This window comes from Pomacea canaliculata, linkage group LG9, assembly GCF_003073045.1.
Source record: "Pomacea canaliculata isolate SZHN2017 linkage group LG9, ASM307304v1, whole genome shotgun sequence".
Taxonomy (NCBI): domain Eukaryota; kingdom Metazoa; phylum Mollusca; class Gastropoda; order Architaenioglossa; family Ampullariidae; genus Pomacea; species Pomacea canaliculata.
Genome location: NC_037598.1, coordinates 5,256,726 through 5,276,541, shown reverse-complemented (window position 1 = coordinate 5,276,541; position 19,816 = coordinate 5,256,726). Strand labels below are relative to the sequence as shown.

Below are 19,816 nucleotides of genomic sequence, written 5' to 3'. Positions count from 1 at the left end.
GACAAAGCATTCTGCACAAACAGGTCGTTATTCACAAATGTGAGAAACATTGAAAAGGCTCCGCAGGGTGACTTGCACATACTGCATACAGCTAAAACATTATTGTAACAGCATCTTGGTTTCTTTGTAATAGAAGACTTAATTTTAGCCAAAAGTAATAGTGTTTGTAGTCCTTATACAGACACTTTTTTAAACTGACTGATTAAAAAAAATCTCACCTGTGGCTAGAAATCTCAGCGTCACAGCAAGCCTTTCGCCAGGTGAGATGCACTCGCGCATATTTGTTGTCTGCTTTGCGATGTACGGCTCTCTACGTGCGAGTAGCATCTGAAAGTGCTGCGGGTCCATTCTCACAAAGTTGCTGTAAGAGTCTCAATCCTCAGCACTCAGTTCCCGCATCAGAGAATTGTAGGCGCCTTGCTTCAGTTGCTTGGCTCTTCTTTTAAGTCATGGTCTTAGCCACCACCTTCGCTTTGTCTTCTTTTTCTTTTGTAACCAACACGTCAGCGTCTGATGGCTACGTAGGTTGGGCTAGTCGTACTAGTGACAACACAAGATGGAATTCTCAGCTGAAGTTTCTTTATTCAATTTTTTTCTCTGTCTACGGAGTCAAAGGCCTTCACAAAATCTACAAAGGTTATGTATAGTGGTGACTGCCATTCGATTGACTGTTTGATAATAATTCGCAGAGTAGCGATTAGGTCGGTACATGATTTTCCCTGCCGAAAACCTGCCTGTTCTTGCCTGTCTCCTATCTAGGGCAGTTTTCAGTCGCTCCAGGATGATTTTGGTCAACACCTTGCTTGGAATGGACAACAGCATAATCCCTCGCCAATTGCTGCACTATGTCAGGTCACCATTTTGGGGTAACTTTACTAGGTAGCCAAGCTTCCAGTCTGCTGGAACTTGCTCCTGCTCCCACCTGTTAAAGGTTGATATTATAAAGGAATTATTCTTCATTGGAACCCTTTATTAATATTATTCCTTTTCCGTAGAGCCTATTTTCTTCGGGTTTTTTTTCTTTCATCGTTTGCTTGACACATAAGTCAGTTTTGAGATAAGGGTTGAGGTTTGTACGTGTTTGTGTTATTTATTTTTTGACAATGATTGGGCAGAAAACCACGATTTGCTATTTGCACCCATGTAGGGAAGGACAGTCGCCAAGATCAGTGCCAAAACAGACCTTAACCTTAATAGCACTCGTGAAACACTAGTAACACTGATATTTATCAGCTCATTATCTTCCCAACATTATTGATTTATTCCCGTTCAATGAACATATTAATAGGACTGCCTGGGACGAAACTTCCTGTTTGTCCGCAAGAGGAAGAAGAAACAATCGAACACTTTAACGACGGTTCCCGCGGAGTGGGCGATAAAAATAACAATTTACATGTGAAAGCAGCTTTCACGTGATAACAATGCTCCAACATATTTCTGAGGACATGGTTAAAACTGAAAAAGTGAGGAGGATAAAATTGGATACGATGGCGATTGTAGCCTATCCTTGGTCACAATGTGTGGCCCATCTATTGTTTGTTTTTGTAGAAATAAAATGTCCTGATATACGTTTCTTGAATTTTTATTTTTGTTGGACACATGGAAAAGCAATTGATTAAAACAAACATACAAACTTCTGTTTTTGTTTTGTTTGTTTGTTTTGTCCAAATAATCCAAAGATAATTGTCTAGTACACTTTTTATTGTGTAAGTGGTCTTTATTAATATCGAATAAGAAAGGTTCTCAAACGTTGATTTCCAGACAACCTGTATGCGTGCATCACCTGAATATGCACATGCGCACTGGGGAGAGGCATAGCTGCTTGCTCGGGTCTAGCTAGGCGGTGAAAAAGCCAAGAGCTGAACTCATTATATTTAACTGTCGACTGTTGATAACATAGTCTGTGTCCTGTACATCTGCACCCATGAATCACTCCTCACCAGCCTCGTGCTTCAGTTCGCTTGCAGTGTGTCGCCCACAAACGCTTGTGTGGACAAGTACAGCCCTGCGTACCACAACGCGTGCGCGCGCGGGCGCCTATGACGGGCGGGCCGTACCGCAGCGAAATTTGAGTGAGCGCCCGCGGGCGCACGCGTACTTGGTCTAGAGGTAGTACGCCACAGGCGCAAAGATGGCCGCCATGGTTGTCGAGTTTAGGCGTGTCGATGATATTCACGGTTTATCTTCTAATAAATAAGTATTTTGCAACAGATAGATATATACGACGACAAAGAAGTGTATTAAAAGTTCAGATTTCATCGTAATGTCTTTCTAGAGATGGTAGATGAATTTGCCTTCGATCTTGAAACTTCGAATCGGGACGACAACAACAGAAAGTCTACTCGTCGTTTGTTTTTACGTGATATGTTTGACTACCGCATTGTTCTTTCCACATAATCTTTAATTCTCATGGACTTTTTCCTCTTTAGTTCCCAAATGAATGCCACTAGAAGTATATTGTTTGGCGCTGCAATAGATTGCTTCTATTACTTCTTCGTCGCTGTCAAATATGTCCATCAACAAAATTATATTCTCTACTTCGCTGTCAGCCCCCATTTTAACAGGCGCCCACGGTGGGCGAAGGGTATCACGGCTTCGTTAAAGGGAGTTAATGCAGTGGAACGTTTCTCGTTACTTCATGCGAGTGGCCTCCCCTCTTAAAACTGCTGGTGACTCTGTTCAGACCTCACTGTTTCGTGTTTTATTTTTTAATCTTTCTTCCTCCTTATTCCCTCACTCACACACACACAGACGAGAGCACGCACTGCATGCACCCTTTTCTATCACACACACACACACCTACACACACGCTCTCGCTCACCCACATTCACAAAGACTTAAGTGCTCCCACTGACGGTATCACCGACATCGACGGTTAATATTCAAGCTCCATCGATTCCATACATAGTGTCGCCCACATGATGTATTGCTATTTGCCGAACCATTCCGTTGCACAGAGGACAATGCGATTCTATTTAAAAATAACCTGTGTTTAAATTTTTAATTCAGCTTTATTTTCATGCTATCCATTTCATTGTTTGGTTAACATTAGCTTAAAGCACTATTGTGTAGAAGAGACTTAGAAGGGAGACCTTTGTGACTAATGGTTTGTGGAAAGAGAGAAATACCTTCCCCGAGAAGTCATAGCAAAATAAATGAAACGGACACAAATATTTCGATTCAGTTGGGGGGGGTTTTTTTTCTGCCCTTTTATTGCAGATTTGTACTGGTAGCAGACTTGAGTTTCGCTGCATGGATAATAACTTTAAATCAGTGATAGAAAATTCCACGAAAAAGGAGACAGAAGCCCAGTAGCCAAGTCATAGAGGCTTTACACGGAGTGTAAGACCTGGTTTTCAAGACTCACCATGGGACAAGCATATTTCTGTCTGAACGTAACATCCAAATAAAGTGTGATAGTTCCCCGTGTCTAAAACAATTTATTACTCGGACACCCGAACTCGTCTCTGGCTATAACAAATCAGAATGTTGTTGTGGTGGTTTCAACTGTCGTGTCTTAGGTTATAGAGAACAAATCACACGGAGACTGATTATCGTCTACAGACTGTGGATTCATTCAGTGACTTCTAAATAGAAATGCCGCTTGCAAGCGGTAAACAGTTTTCTCTTTAAAAATTTCAGTGCACCCTAAGATGTTCTCTCTTTTCTTTCTTCATTTGTTTTGTTTAGCAAACCAAGTGTGGTCCCAAACCTCAAACCTAAAAAAAATGCAATAATTTTTTTTACTAAATTCTAAGTAAAACGATCATTTTTAAGACGTCAATCACCTTCTAATCACCACACTTCAGCATTTCTAATATGTGTGATAATTGTATGGGTGAAAGGGCATTTTTCTACATTGCTTCAAATTAGTGAAATGACCTTCCGACATTGATTCTGGTAAAATATTTCAAAAGAAAACACTGACTACTTACCTGTTTATATACTTACATTAAAGTATTGTATTAGCTATTAATTTTAAATTTTTTTACTTGCTGTGATAAGAGTTTGAACCTATGATGTTCCAGTTCCATAAATAGGAACGATTTCTTGCCTTGCTACTTTAAAAAAAATTGTAATCAAACGAAGAGGACGAGCTAACATTTCTGACAATACATAGGCATAACAGCATTTAACGATATCTTATAATGAAAATATATGTAATACAATAACTGTCGTATGTTAAAAGTGGGTTTTATAACTGCAAACACTAGGGACAAACATTTCTAAAAATGTGCTGTAAAACTTACTAGCACTTTATATTACTGCAAAATATTGATCTGTATTAATGAGGCAAAGTATTCTGAACAGCTTATGGAAGTAATTGATAATTTAATAATTCATTAATCCATTCAACGACAGCAACTTCTAATCTGTTCCGACAATATTATTCGTAGTGAGACAGACGGACCTTGAGGTACGAAGCCATTGGCAAGGTTCTCTACTTTGGCCTGTCTTGACCCACGACAATAAAGTGTGCATGAGACGACCTTTCTATTTTTGTGTTTATGTTAGCCACACAACTGTTCGTCTATTTGTCCGCTTCGGGTTGACTCCCTCAGTGAGCATGATGTATTGTGTATGCACAGACAGAAATGTCACGTAGACGTCCACTGGAATTATTTAGACAAAAAGCCCGTAGTTCAGTAAACAAAGAAATCACTGTGCACAGACTGGGTGTTGTTTGTGAACTCGAATGATGATAATCGAGCTGCTTTAAAAATTCATGACCAAGTAGGTGTGATCTGTACTGACGCCGACAGAAACGTGTTGTCCATGTCTATCCTTGGCTGACCTCAGACGTCCTGTCCTGTGTCCTGGTGCAGCAAGGAAGTAAAAGTGGCGTTCAAATCAATTTTATTTGTTTTTATTTTAGAAACTAAAGTTGGAGATCAAACGACAATGTTAACAAAGCTCATGCAAACCTCACGATGTCCATACGATTATAAAAGCAGCTTGTGAACTTTGTGACATCATCTTGAGTCACAAGCAGACGGTGAGAGTGATTTTGAACAATGACTTCTGTTAATCAACCTCTCGCCTTTAGGACCACCCTGCTCTACCCTCAGTAACCTCTGTTTGTTTACACTGCAGTAACAGTAAGCAACAAGAGGATTCCTTTGAAGACACTAGAATTGGTTTGTTAAAGCTGCATTTCGTCTAAACTCGCTCATGTATAATGAGTTTTTCGTGCTTTAGCTTTTTGTCCTTATGACGCACCCTTAACTAAATGATGGTCTTGTTCTGGGTGACCGCTGAAAGTTTACGACTTCTTGGAGCTGCACGTTTAAAAGCAAAGCAAGAATTGGAGAAATAAAAACAACTTACAGAACTAAAAAAAAATATTTATATAATATACGCTCTCAAATTCAACCAAATTTACAATTCTTTATGTGCAAAGGTGATGAAACAATGTCTAAGTCTATGCTGGCATTGAGTTTTTGTTGATGAGACATACAAACACTTTGATATAATGTCTTTATGGATATAGAGATATTAAAGTTTGTGTGTTTATGTCTCATACATGTATACATTTGTGTGCTTGCCTGCGCACGCCTGTCTATAGTCATTGCCACGTACTTTCGATTTCTTGTATCCTGTATTCACATCCAAGAAAGCTCATAGCTGAGATAAGAAAGGGAACTTTGCTTCCAGGGTGACTAGGTGAGTTGGTGTTTGTAAAAGTTGTGAGGTCAGGTTATTATTAGTACGAAGAAAACAGTGCGAAGTGTATGACTCAGTAGACATTTGACTTATGTAGAGCCCGTGAAATATTTCTTACAGAAATTATTCATCCTCGAATACGGAGAATACGGCTGACAGATACGTTCTAAAGTTACCCGACGGAACATGGAAGAGTTCCTCTTTTAAAAGTTGCCTGTTTTGGAACATTAAAGGATGACAGAATAGACTTGGTGATGAGGGCTTACTAAAGTATGTGATCAACTTTGATATACAGTGTGTGTGTGTTTGCAGGAAATCTTTATTAACTCTGCCAGTTGGTTGGTACTACACCTACCTCATGTTTGTGTTTATGTTTCACCCTCTGTGAAGCTATCTCATCATGGCGTCTAATCAGGGGTCTGTAAGCGCTAATAAGTTCGTTAAGTTAGTCAAAAAAATATTTAAATTAGAGATACTTCATTGACATATGATTGCTTTTAACCTGTCTTTTAACCTGTGTATGACATTTTGTGATGGTTTAAGCGACTTTGTAATTGTCTACGTACCCTCTGTAGTATCTCCCTGTTATCAGAGTGAAACATATAGCTACATTCACGAAATACAGCAGTGCCAAACTGACCTTATGTTTTCTTTTGATAATCCCTGTATTCTGTTATAGAGAGATATAAATGTAAGAACAGTTTCATGCACTTTCACTACTTTACTGCTCGCAAGCCACCGCGGGTGGACGTAACCTCTGTGCACTTACATGTAGGTGTGAATAGGCTCTGCCTTTGGAATTTCATGAATACATTTAACTTTCTTTCTGACAAAGATATTCACACAGAGATGGTCTTTTCTACAAATAGCTGTTTTGGTGCTGGGTATTTTGGACCTAGCAGTGAGCGAAACAGAAGTGAGACTTTACAGTGTAAGGACGATTTTGAGGTGGCGGACACGTTATCTCTAGAATAGTCATTATTGTTTATAACACTTTAATTTTACAAACTCTTTCGAAAGTAAAACAACAGGGGAAATCCGAAATCGGATTTTTTTTGTTGAAAGAATGGACGTGGCGAAAAAAAAAAAGATTATCATTTGACCTTGAGTAGTTCAATCTTTACAAAAATATGGCTTTTTACACTTAGGCTTATTCTTATTTCTGTTGTGTACACGCAAACTAGGGAAGAGTTCGGGCACAGGTTGTTGCACTCAAAAACGATCAACCAATGAGTAGTGTGTATATATCGAGTATTAAAGTGGAAATATAGATATTCGCAACCCTGAAGAAAATATCGTACCTTATAGCTTTTATGACATTGCAGAGGAATCTGTGTTTTTTTTTTCTAAACCAATTTTTATAAGGGTTGTACCCATCTCCTATCCCTGGATGCTTTGTATTTCATAACCCAGCACCCAGACTGGATGTTGTTTGTGAACTCGAATGATGATAATCGAGCTGCTTTAAAAATTCATGACCAAGTAGGTGTGATCTGTACTGACGCCGACAGAAACGTGTTGTCCATGTCTATCCTTGGCTGACCTCAGACGTCCTGTCCTGTGTCCTGGTGCAGCAAGGAAGTAAAAGTGGCGTTCAAATCAATTTTATTTGTTTTTATTTTAGAAACTAAAGTTGGAGATCAAACGACAATGTTAACAAAGCTCATGCAAACCTCACGATGTCCATACGATTATAAAAGCAGCAAGTGAACTTTGTGACCCCGTCTTGAGTGAGCGCGAACTTCGAACAATGACTTATGTTAATCAATCTTCAGGACCACCCTCTTCTACCCTCAATAACCTCTGTTTGTTTACACTGCAGTAGCAGTAATCAACCAGGGATTCCTTTGAAGACACTAAAAGTGGTTTCTAAAAGCTGCACTTCGTCTAAATTCGCTCATGTGTAATGAATTGTTTCTGTTTTAGTTTTTTGTCCTTATGACGCAGCCTGAACTCAATGATGGTTTTGTTCTTGGTGACCGCTAAAAGTTTATGACTTCTTGGAGCTGCACGTTTAAAGGCAAAGCAAGAATTGGAGAAATAAAAACAACTTACAGAACTCAAAAGATATAAATTACGCAGTCAAATTCAACTAAATGTACAATTTTCCATGTGCAAACTGGATAAAACAATGTCCAAGTCTATCCTGCTGTTTAATTTCTTGTTATGAGACATACAACACTTTGATATGTTGTCTTTATGGATATAGAGATACCCAGTACTATCCTGTTATCAGAGTGAACAATAGAGATGAATTCACGAAATACAGCAGTGTCAAAGTGATCTTATGTTATCTTTTGATAATCCCTGTATTCAGTTATAGAGAGATAGAAATGTAAGAACAGTTTCATGCACTTTCACTACTTTACCGCCGGGGGTGGACGTAACCTCTGTGCACTTACATGTAGGTGTGAATAGGTCTGCCTTTGGAATTTCATGAATACATTTAACTTTCTTTCTGACAAAGATATTCACACAGAGATGGTCTTTTCTACAAATAGCTGTTTTGGTGCTGGGTATTTTGAGACCTAGCAGTGAGCGAAACATAAGTGAGACTTTACAGTGTAAGAAGGATTTTGAGGTGGCGAACACGTGCGCTGGCAATATTTGGTGTTGCAAATAATCACGGCGGAACTTTAAATATTAAACCCGGGGATACGTTGTGTGTGTGTGTGTGTGTGTGAGAGAGAGAGTGTGTGTGAGAGAGTGTGTGTGTGAGAGTGTGTGTGTGTGTGAGTGTGTGTGAGTGTGTGTGAGTGTGTGAGTGTGTGTGTGAGAGTGTGCGTGTGTGTGTGTGTTTCTATAGATGCATGCAGCGTTTGACATTGAGCTGATGTTCCCAGGGCCGGCGTTAGGGGGTGGCAAATGGGGCGGCCGCCCCAGGCCCCGCTCTCGAAGGGGCCCCGCGCTTCAGCCCCGAGGTAAGGTGACCAGACGCTTTTGACCTCTTGTCCCGCCTGCTCATAAAATGTCCGGGCGGGACGCCCAATGTCTCGCTTTCTGGCAAGTCCTTCAATGTCCCGCTTGTCTTTAAAAATACCGTACACTGATTCTCATCCGCGCCTTTGGTTTTGGCGGTGTTTTCTTGATCCCGCTTAATTTTTCGTCGCTGTGCGGGCTCCGGTGTTTGACCCGTGACGACAATGACCTGCCGGCAGATATCTTATTGCACGCGCCGCTGGTACATCGCCAGTGGTCGTTTGGTCATCCCTTTGAGGTGTCAGCTTCTTTGGTTACGGTTGTCCGAGTTCCCCCACTTCCCAGTGGCAACCCACGCCAACAGCTGAGTACACCCCAAACCTAGTGATAATGGAATGGACAACACATGAGTACATAATGGCTTTCACCTGCCGACTTTATTGTGTAAAATGAAGCTGCTTGAAGTCACTCGCTTTCCTTTGAAGGCATCCTCTAACGAGTCATGTCAGCCTGTTATTATTTTTTATCTTTTAACTTTGTGTTGGAATGCTACAGAATGCCGATTTCTAACTCTGTTATACTTGATATAATAAATTGTTTAGAAAAGTAAGCTAGGCTAAATTTAAAAAAAATGAAAACAAGTGCATTTTACATTTTGGCAGACGATGCCGATCCAAAGGCATCCACAGGCCACCCCGGGTATAGAGTTGTAGACTAATGTAGTTTGCTTGGTGATGGAGAGACGGGAAGAGAAAGTTTCACGGTGTCGTGAAGTAACCAGAGAGCTTAGATGTATCTCTGAAGTAACTACGAAACAAGTTCCTTTGACAACTCTCACTTCGGGCTTAAAGGTTGCAGTGCCAGCGGCGGGCCCCATCCTTTCCATTCACAGAGTGGCCATACATCAGTAACATATCCACCTTTTTACTGTCAATTCCAACTTGCTTGCAGGTCGCCCAAGTGGCACATTAATCCAGCGACTTCAATGCACGAACGTTCTTCTAACGGTTTCATGTGCCATAAATCATTGTGTCCAGCGGCCCTCTGACACCTGGCCCGCTACCCCGACTACCCCGCCTACCTTAGGTCTGGAAATTGTATACTGCAGACTGCTTGGGTGTTCCTTCTTCAGACCTTCCTTTTAGAGAAAAGAAAAAGAGGGAAAACAATCCACTGACCAAGGCCGGACCCCCTTCACAACCGCGGGCCCGGGTACATCAGATACCCTGCCATCTCATCAAGTCTACGTCAGCACGTTTCCCTCACCTCTCGGCATTTCGTCCTCCCGCGTATTTTCCGCTGCCCGGCATTTTATTCACTTCCAGTAATCGTTTTCTTTGAGTACGGATCCGTGACTAAACTAATGTCGGGGACGATACGAACATCGCCAGTGAAAAGACAGTTAAAGGTGGAAACATTGAAAGGACTTTTAATTGTGAAGTGCAACTTTGACAGGGAAAATTCACGAAATCCTTGTGAAAAAATTTATGACACTATCTTGCAATGACCGAAACTTTACAAGGAGATTCACGGTCTATGAAGTAGAGTTTCGGAGTAACAGCCTCCCAAGATGGCGAAGTACCATAATTTGTTACAGCGCCTCGATCACCTGCACGTCCGCAAAGTTGGCTGAGCGGGAGATAAGGTATGAATATTTTAATTTAAGTTTTAAATACCGGTTTTCTATTTTAAATGGAATATGTAGTGGCGTGGACAGATCTGCCGTTGAAAGCACCACTACTCGGCAAAGTCAGAGGAAAGTCTCCCTCCCCCCCCCCTTATTTTTCAGCGGTCTTTGTCAGTGACGACATCATCATCGACACGCGTCCTGCTTTCGCCCCCGAAACGTCTGGTCACCTTACCCGAGGTCATTTTTATGACTTATTGCTGCATGTAGCTGTATTAAACAAGTTGTGACAAAAAACTGACGTTCAGAAAACACTTCTAAGTTCTAATCAAGCAAATTATTGAACCCATGTCTTCACGTTAAACCCGACAATAATAACAAGAAGTTTACTAAGTTACCGTCACCATATTGCTTTAAGAAAAAACCGCTACTGTCACAGACGGTTACGAACAATTAAAACACTAAATTCGTGCGTTATTTCGCGAAATACATCCAGCCTATCTAACTATATATAAATCAGTGCTTCCGGCATCATATCAATAGGGATATTGATACACGTACTCTATTACCCCGGCCCCGCGCGGATGGTCGGCCCCAGGCCCCGCGTGGTCCTAACGCCGCCTCTGGATGTTCCCTTTTGTCTTTGATAGAGAACTTTTAAATGGTTAAGACCTTAACACTTACCGTATATTGTATACGCTCAAGAGAATGTTATATACAGTGTCTTGTGTACAACTTTCCACTGACTCACGACTTACTCAGTCACTCACATAGACCTTTTCTTGTTCCTCATTGCTGTTTACTTCTCGAGAAAGCAAGGAATCAACCACACGGTTATTTTTTTTACAATGCACCAATTTGGAGGGGTTAATTGGCATCAATTCAGTGCGAGGAATTTAGTCAGTAAGTATGTGACTTTTAGTGGTATTGGTGGAGGTGTGGAATCTCGGTAACAAGCTTCCACGAGCATATGCTCTGCTAGAAAACAGACAGATTGTATGTATTGCTGACAAATATCAAGACATCCAAGAAATGCCTAATTATCTCTAGAATAGTCATTATTGTTTATAACACTTTAATTTTACAAACTCTCTCGAAAGTAAAACAACAGGGAAATCCGAAATCGGATTTTTGTTGTTGTTGAAAGAGTGGATGTGGCTAAGAAAAATAAATCATTATTTGACGACCACACCTTGAGTAGTTCAATCTTTTTAAAAATAAGGCTTTTTACACTTAGGCTTATTCTTATTTCTGTTGTGTACACTCAAACTAGGGAAGAGTTCGGACACAGGTTGTTACACTCAAAAACGATCAACCAATGAGTAGTGTGTATACATCGAGTATTAAAGTGGAAATATAGATATTCGCAACCCTTAAGTAAAGATCGGACCTTATAGCTTTTATGACATTGCACAGGAACAGGCCTGACGAGAGGGGGAGACAGGGGGGTCTGGTGTACCCGGGCCCGCGGCTGTCAAGGGGGCCCGGCCTTGGTCAGTGGATTTTTTTTTCTTCTTTTCCTTTTCTTTTTCTTTTAAAGAAAGGTCTAAGGACAGAACACCCAAGCATTACACATGCAGAAGTTGAGTTTGAGTGTAGATATTGAGATTCGAATTGTAAACATACATTATATACTGGGAAAATAATTTACGATTACAAGTACAAGAGGCCGGAGAGGTCGTCTGTCCCAGGGCCCGGGCTGGCTCTCGGCGGCCCTGCACAGGAATCTGGGTTTTGTTTCTAAACCAGCTTTTATAAGGGTTGTACCCATCTCCTATCCCTGGAAACTTTGCCTTTGATAACCCAGCATATGAGATATCTGTTTCCCACAGCTCGGGAGACTGGAGGAAATTGAGTGCTCCACACGGGATTGAGTATTGGCACATCCGGGTATTGGATGTGTGTGCTTTACCTATTGATATGTCAGGTTTACCTTACTAGTGTACGTTTGCCCTCATCCTCTCACATACTTTATTCTTCTTTAAATTATGAGTCAAAATAAAAATGCCTTTCATGTTATAGCTGTTTAAAACATTTTATCTATTAGTACACCGACTTTCCAGAGGGCATTGTGAAGAATGTCAAAGTTTATAACATCTAACTACAATAGTGCTTAGAAAAAGTGAAAAAGAAGTGCGGACAAAGTCAAGAGACTCAACTGGTACCGTGAATAATGAAACTAAATATAAGGAATACTTTCACGATTCTTTTTCTCGTCTTAAAACTACTTTGCAGGCTAATGTCCCATCTAAACGCAAATAAGTATCCGTGTGAGGTACAGAGTTAACTTTAGAATGTTGCTAATGCCAAAAACACCAACTTGAACCACCCAGCTTCGTCAAAAGGATTTCCTATAAATACACAGCTGAACACGATCTCTGGTTTATTTCAACTCATCGGTCAGTTGAATCGACACCAAAGTCAAAGACACCATGGAAGTTTGTCTGCTTCTCTTACTATTGTTGCCGCTAAGCATCTTCACAACAGGTAAGCTTTTTATTAGGTTCTTGTTTATAATATTTCGTTATCATTAGCTATATTATGTTGTTTTTATTTAAAAAAATCAGCAAAACATTTTTATCTATTCTAAATACTTTTGTCAGATATGTTTCTTTTATATTGTACGGGAATAGCAGAAACATTTATATCAAAGTGACCTTCGTTGTCATCATTCATCGTTGTTTTCACCTCTTGATATTATCACCGAATCTCGCTTTCTCTGTTTTTGGTTATACTCTTTGTCCATTCTTAGACGATTTTTGTTGTTTAATATTTTTCTTCTTTTTTCTCTTGATTTACATTTTTGCACTCATGGCTGTCATTACAAGAGGTGAAAGTACTAGATAAAATATTCTTGAAACAGTTGTTACCATAACTTAATTATAAAAATCTTATTCCTTATTCTCCATTTTTCCTGTTACACAGCATACTAGCAACCTTGCTTGAATTCAGTGATGTTACAATACTTAGTGCAGTGGGTACGAAGCAGGTGTACAGTAGGGTGCAGTCTTTGATACGATGCCGGGCAAATCAGTTCTTTCTTTCACTTTTCTTTCTTATTCTTTTTTCTTTCTTTGTTACAGCTAACCTGTATGTTAATTTTATTCAATCTCATTTCTCCTTCTTAAAGGGCGCTTACACCGCAGTCCAGACCACATGTCACACCACCCACACGCCCACCCTAGCAAGACAGAATGTTATTTAGAATGAAGTGCCCAAGCTGCAACAGTAAAATAAACATCACAGTTCCCAGGGGCAAGGCTTCGTGATGTCAGACACAAGGAGCGTGAACTTTTTTTTCACCGTCTTGCCCTGAATCATCCAGTTTAAATGCAAACAAGCTAACGAGAAAGAAATGTTCGCTTTAGAAAGTCCAAAGTCCAAACCCTTCACTACAAATGTGTGAGCGCGTGAACCTTCATTGCCTGTACACGATGGTCAGAACAAAGAGACTAGTAATAATTTGCAACAGGGCAGGGGTAAGACAAGTTTTCTTTTTGTTAACCGGTCTCAAAAAGCTGAGCAGGCCAATAAAATATCAAAGACTCAGGCCACATGACACAACAACGAACCTAGTGATAATGGAATGAACAACAAATGAGTACATGATGGCATTTACTTATCGAATTTATTGTGTAAAGTGAAGCTGGTTGAATTAGCCCACAATAAAACTTTAAAACCAGTTTTTCTGTTAGAAGGTAGCCGCTAGAGACTACATCAGACATGTCAGCAGTGTTATTTGTTATCTGAGTACTTTGTGTATGTTAGACGGTTCTGGACTGGCGATTTCTAACGCTGTCGAACTTGATAAAATTAAAATTTGATCAAACTGACCTAGGGTGAACAAAATAATGAAAAAAAGTCAACTTCACATTTTAGCATTTCTAGGTTATAACATGCAGAAGGCAAAACCTTTGCCCTTCTGGAGTAGTTTATGTTGCCTACAACTTAAGTCCTCATCAATTCTCCGGGGTCAGGCTTTTCTCTGACTAAAACAGACGAGCTACTAGGGTGTCTCTTGAGCTGTCAGCCTTAGTAACGGGTACTAGACCACAGATGAGGGTATGGCACAAAGTAACTGCACATATGACTATGCTTTTGAAAACTTGTAAGCACAAAAACATCTTTTTCTGAAGAAAGTATTCACCAACGTTTCACACTAACCGTTGGTGCACTAAACCAGAATGTTGCGATAACCTGTACAACTTCATCTGAGAATCGACACCGCAGTCTCTAGTCATTCGTCTTAGAAAACAAGAATACTGGACTCTACCAGAAAAACCTACAGCACCATTAGCATGATCAGCCGCCTCATTAAAGTGATGCTGGAACTTGTCCGCAATTGGCATCAACAGCATCGCTGAGTTACTTCCAGCAGAAAAATAGAATGGTTGACAACAGTAAAACAACACTGTCAGTGCAGACAGTACACACCGGCAAACAGTGGGTCCCACAGGGTTCTTCCTAACAACTAATCACAAAAGACCTGTTCGTAGGCTTCACGTTATTTTTTTTTTATTGTTGGGAGTTTTATCTTTAAAAGGAAGAAAAAAAGCTGCTCTGAGAACATAAGACCTTTTGCTCCACCGTCAAGTGCACTAACCAAGAAACACCACAAAGAACAAGAAGGCCTTTCTTATATATTTTATTCATAAAAAGTTCAGCATTCTTTTAATCACACATGTAATATAAGCTAACAAAAAATGCACATAAAGCTTGTGTGTTTTACTTGTCAATATATTTTTCGTTAGAAATCCGGAAAAAAACTTCCTTACTATGGGAACAACAGTAAGCCTTTTAATGCTTGCTTGCTCCACACAGCTGTGAAGGAGAACAAGATAGGTGGAAGCTGCTCTTCAGACTCATGTGGAGCCAACGCTGAGTGCTCAGCACCTATCGATGGCAAATGTAGATGTAAAGAAGGATTCACTGGCAAAGATGACGATGAAGCTTGCAGTGAGTAGTGTTTGACTGTTAGATAGGTAGGTACAGTGCTTATTATTGTCTGATAGACAGGTACACTTTCTTGAACCCAAGATGCTATTGCCCTGTGAATACAGCATTATACTATTGCATATAGAGTGCAAAGTCCGCAAAGCATCAGTAAGCAAGACAACAATGAAAGTCCAAAAAGGTGATAATTATTACACTGGTTTGAAGGGACAAGAAACTTTAAGCGCATCTGAAGAAAACCATTTTTAAAGCACAAAATATGATTTTAGAAGTCGATCTAAAAGAGTTTTACACTTCTTTTCTAAGCACAAATATATCCTAATGTCTATTAAGAAAAAAGATATCACAACTGTTTTGCAACCTGTTTGAAGCTCATTTCTTATTATATGTGTAGGTGGTATTCCTGCAAATATGGTTGGTGGCCAATGCACCGCAGGTTCATGTGTGGGTAACAATGTTGAATGTCCGGCCAGTGGAAGCAAGTTCTGCAAATGTAAAGATGGATTCACTGGTGCTAGTGAAGCTGCTGGATGTAACAGTATGTAGACTGACTGCAGCTCTTCCTCCTATTTCATCGTATTATTGCAAAAACAAAGATTGCTCTCACACAAATATCAAATTTTGATTGCATTGTTTTGTTAGACATCAAACTTTATCCTTTGCAGTTCTTTTCAATATTAAAGCATACATCTTTGATCACCGCTAACGGAAAAGCATTGTCCGGTTTCCTTTTTGCTTTTAAAATTCCTTGTTGGTTTTTGTATTATGACCCTACCTGTACGACTGCTTAATCTTTCTCTCTCCTTTCTGTATATCTCCCTTTCTCCCAGCAATACAGTTGTTCTCATCTTTTGAATGTTTAGCTAATGAAACAGCTATTAACGTGTTTTTGATAGTTAATGAGCATTTCCTCACCTTGCTGCAGCTTTAGTCACCAAAGCCTCAATATCCTATTGATATCCTGTTCGACAAAAAATATGATTTTCTTACAATATTTGTTTTATATGGAGTGTTTATTTGATAGTTTGGGGAACTGATTAGTTACCTCAAAGTTTACTTGTTTACAGATATTTTAGTTACTACGTTTGTGGGTTTTTTCCTGAGCCGCAATACATTATGTTTAAAGCAAAGGAAAATCTTTAGAAGAAAAGTAATACACTATATCTAATGCACACATTTTTTTCAAGAACAAGAAGACAGCAAGCTGAATATTAATTTCCAAATTCCTATAACAGTACAACGATTTTGCATTAACTGTTATTAGTCGCTTGTACAATAAAGTTAAAAATGCAATCGATACTTTTACTTTAATTAACTAATATAGTCTAATCGTAAAATGAATGGATTTGAACTGTATTTAACATATAAGTCATTAGGATATCAAAGACAAATAGCAAAATAAAATTAAGTCGTATTAACAGCATAAGCAAAACATTTTCACCCCAAAGCCATTCCTTTATTTCGAATATGAAAATCTTTAAAGGGATTGATTGTTATAACTTGGCAAGGAAGTGAAAAAAAGAGGGAAAAGTCAAAAAGTCATTAACAAACCTAGTTAGAGATGAAAATCAGTCACTTAAAGAGCAAAGTAATCGTCTGTCATACATACTGTGAGTTCACCTCGTACTCACTTCTTTCTCACAGCTGTGATGGCGGACAGGATCGGTGGTAAGTGCACCTCTACATCTTCGTGTGGAGCCAACGCCGTGTGTTCAGCAAGTGCTGATGGTGTCTGCAAATGTCAAGAAGGTTTCAGCGGCAAAGATGGCGATGCCACGTGCAGTAAGTAGTGTGAGGCATTCAATAATACTATGTTTTTAAAAGGTTAGAATATACAGTGTTCTTACTCTTGCTTGAAGTTTGATAATATCCTGAGACCGATGAGTAAGTAGTCGCTTGATCCTACAGTCGTAGGGAAGTGAGGTGTTAATGACTTCATTTATTTGTGATGGTGCGTCCGTCCTTCTCCTTTGCCGTCGTCCCTAACCTCATACAGAGTTTGTTATCCACCAAAAAAAAAATCCTTTTGACTTAGTGTTTCTCTTAATTTTCTTTTCTGTATTCTGACTCACGTTATCTTATTCCACCATTTATGGCACTGGTCCTTGATACTTCTCTTAGCTCACTTCTATCTATAGTCCCACACGACTTGTTTGCTCATCGTCTGCAACCATGCATCTGCGAGTCCCACTAAGACAAAGACATATGGACAGAGGTTCAAGCCCCATCAAATTGGAAGGGATTACCCGTCAGCATTAGACATTCTGATTCTCTTACCCCCTTTAAGTCAAAACATAAAGAATGTTTCCGGGAATCTCTCATTATCTCTTTCTGTCTCTCTCTGTTTCACTGTATGGATGAAGGTTGGGAGTTTCAGTCCACGTAGGCAAACATGGAGGTTTAGGTCCCCCTGAGCCAGAGATTTATTAGGATGTGCCGTCCAGTAGTAGTCTGCCTGCTCTGCCAAAGCGTGAGCTGTGTGCACGTCCCTCTCTCGTAGGTAGAAAGTTGCACATAAAGCTTGTGCTTTTTACTTGTCAACAGTTCTTTTGGTTAGAAATCCGGAAAAAACTACCTTAATATGACAACAACAGTAAGCCTTTTAATGCTTGCTTGCTCCACACAGCTGTGAAGGAGAACAAGATAGGTGGAAGCTGCTCTTCAGACTCATGTGGAGCCAACGCTGAGTGCTCAGCACCTACCGATGGCAAATGTAGATGTAAAGAAGGATTCACTGGCAGTGATGGCGATGAAGCTTGCAGTGAGTAGTGTTTGACTTTTAGACAGGTAGGTACAGTGCTTATTATTGTATGATAGACAGGTACACTTTCTTGAACCCAAGATGCTATTGCCCTGTGAATACAGCATTATACTATTGTATATCAAGTGCAAAGTCCGCAAAACATCAGTATACCAGACAACAATGAAAGTCCAAAAAGGTGATAATTATTACACTGATTTGAAGGGACAAGAAAGTCAAGCGCATCTGAAGAAAACCATTTTTAAAGCATCCGAATATTTTTATGCAGAATAGTTCTGTGATGACATTGTTTGCAATTTGCTTCTCAGGTCTGCCGGGTCGTGATGGAAACGGTGAACCTGGCCTCCCTGGTTTGCCTGGAACAGAGGGTCCAGAAAGTCCCCCAGGTATCGCCGGTGTCCCAGGTAGTGATGGAGGACCAGGTATGTGAATCAACAAATCAGATTTACCCTCTTAGAAAAAGTGGGGGGCACTTGAACAATAGTTTGTTGAACTTAGTAATTTAGTACATAATATACTTAACCTGTGCATTTCAGATACAACTGGGAGTCATTATGGTGGGGATTTTATGCAGCTTAGAATAAAAGATATAAAAGAGCAAAGGGGTTTCTTTCAATATCTTCCTCTCTCGTAGGTAGAAAGTTGCATATAAAGCTTGTGCTTTTTACTTGTCAACAGTTTTTTTCGTTTAAAATCCGAAAAACAAGTTCCTTAATATGGCAACAACAGTAAGCCTTTTAATGCTTGTTTGCTCCACACAGCTGTGAAGGAGAACAAGATAGGTGGAAGCTGCTCTTCAGACTCATGTGGAGCCAACGCTGAGTGCTCAGCACCTACCGATGGCAAATGTAGATGTAAAGAAGGATTCACTGGCAGAGATGGCGATGAAGCTTGCAGTGAGTAGTGTTTGACTTTTAGATAGGTAGGTACAGTGAGCTGTGTGCACGTCCCTCTCTCGTAGGTAGACAAATAAGTTTTTTGTCACGCTTTGATAAAACTGTTCCTTTAGTAGGAGATTTCTGTGGTGTTTATAATCGTTTGGTATCTGGGTGCGAAAATCCATCTGTCCGCCCGGCTGGACATTCTTGCCAAAAAGGCCGTCATGGATTCGGTAGCATAAGGCCTTACAGTTCTAATTCTTGGTCGGTATTTTTCTTCTGGACTCTGAAATTTCTAATGTAGATTTTTTTAACATCTCATAACTGATTTCTCCCTTGAGACTCAATGTGCAGTACACATTCAATGCTTTTCTTGTAAGTGAAGAGCGCTTACAAGCAGTAAATCTCAGAAGAACACACTGTCAGTGTTTTTCAGATTTATTTGTCTTTTTAAAAAATTTTACTCTGTCGTTATTTAGTCTCTCTCTCTCTCTCTCACACACCCACACCCACACCCACACACACACACACACAGAGTTGGTAATGTTAAAAACCTGTGGGAAAACTGACGGTCAGTGTTAGGTGTCACATCCAGAGAGATGTATATTATGTCAAAGCCCAGATACCTACACCCTCAATTCTATGTTTGGTCTAAAAGCCTTACACACATATGTAAAGGAAAGACAAGTAAAGTTAGAGAGTAAAACATAAATCATTTGTGTAAGTGGCTAACCATTGCTAGGTTAGTATATGCAGATGACAAAGCCCTTGCCCTTCTGGCGTTGCGTATGTTGACTACAACATTCAAGTGTCCATTAATGCTGTGTAATCAGGGTTTGTTCTGACTAAAACAGACGGGCTACTAGGGTGTCTCTTGAGCTGCCAACCTTAGTAACGGGTACTAGACCACAGATGAGGGAATGGCACAAAGTAACTGCACACATGACTTTGCTATTGAAAACTTGTAAGCACAAAACATCTGTTTCTGAAGAAAGTATTCACCAACATTTCACA

At 40.0% G+C, this 19,816-nt stretch overlaps 1 protein-coding gene across 3 annotated transcripts in view; it reads left to right on the top strand.

Moving 5' to 3' along the window:
• The first annotated feature begins 12,379 nt into the window (after window positions 1-12,379).
• LOC112572918 (multiple epidermal growth factor-like domains protein 10) overlaps window positions 12,380-19,816 on the top strand; it is a 16,583-nt gene continuing 9,146 nt past the window's right edge. The window contains exons 1-7 of one of the 3 annotated variants that reach the window (XM_025252907.1): window positions 12,389-12,697; window positions 15,032-15,166; window positions 15,558-15,701; window positions 16,808-16,945; window positions 17,790-17,924; window positions 18,233-18,346; window positions 18,686-18,820. In XM_025252907.1, the coding sequence (XP_025108692.1) occupies window positions 12,643-12,697; window positions 15,032-15,166; window positions 15,558-15,701; window positions 16,808-16,945; window positions 17,790-17,924; window positions 18,233-18,346; window positions 18,686-18,820 (856 nt within the window). In that variant the 5' untranslated portion in view covers window positions 12,389-12,642. Of the gene's footprint in view, window positions 12,698-15,031; window positions 15,167-15,557; window positions 15,702-16,807; window positions 16,946-17,789; window positions 17,925-18,232; window positions 18,347-18,685; window positions 18,821-19,816 lie in introns of all 3 variants that reach the window. The other 2 variants (XM_025252908.1, XM_025252909.1) reach the window with 2 other exon arrangements.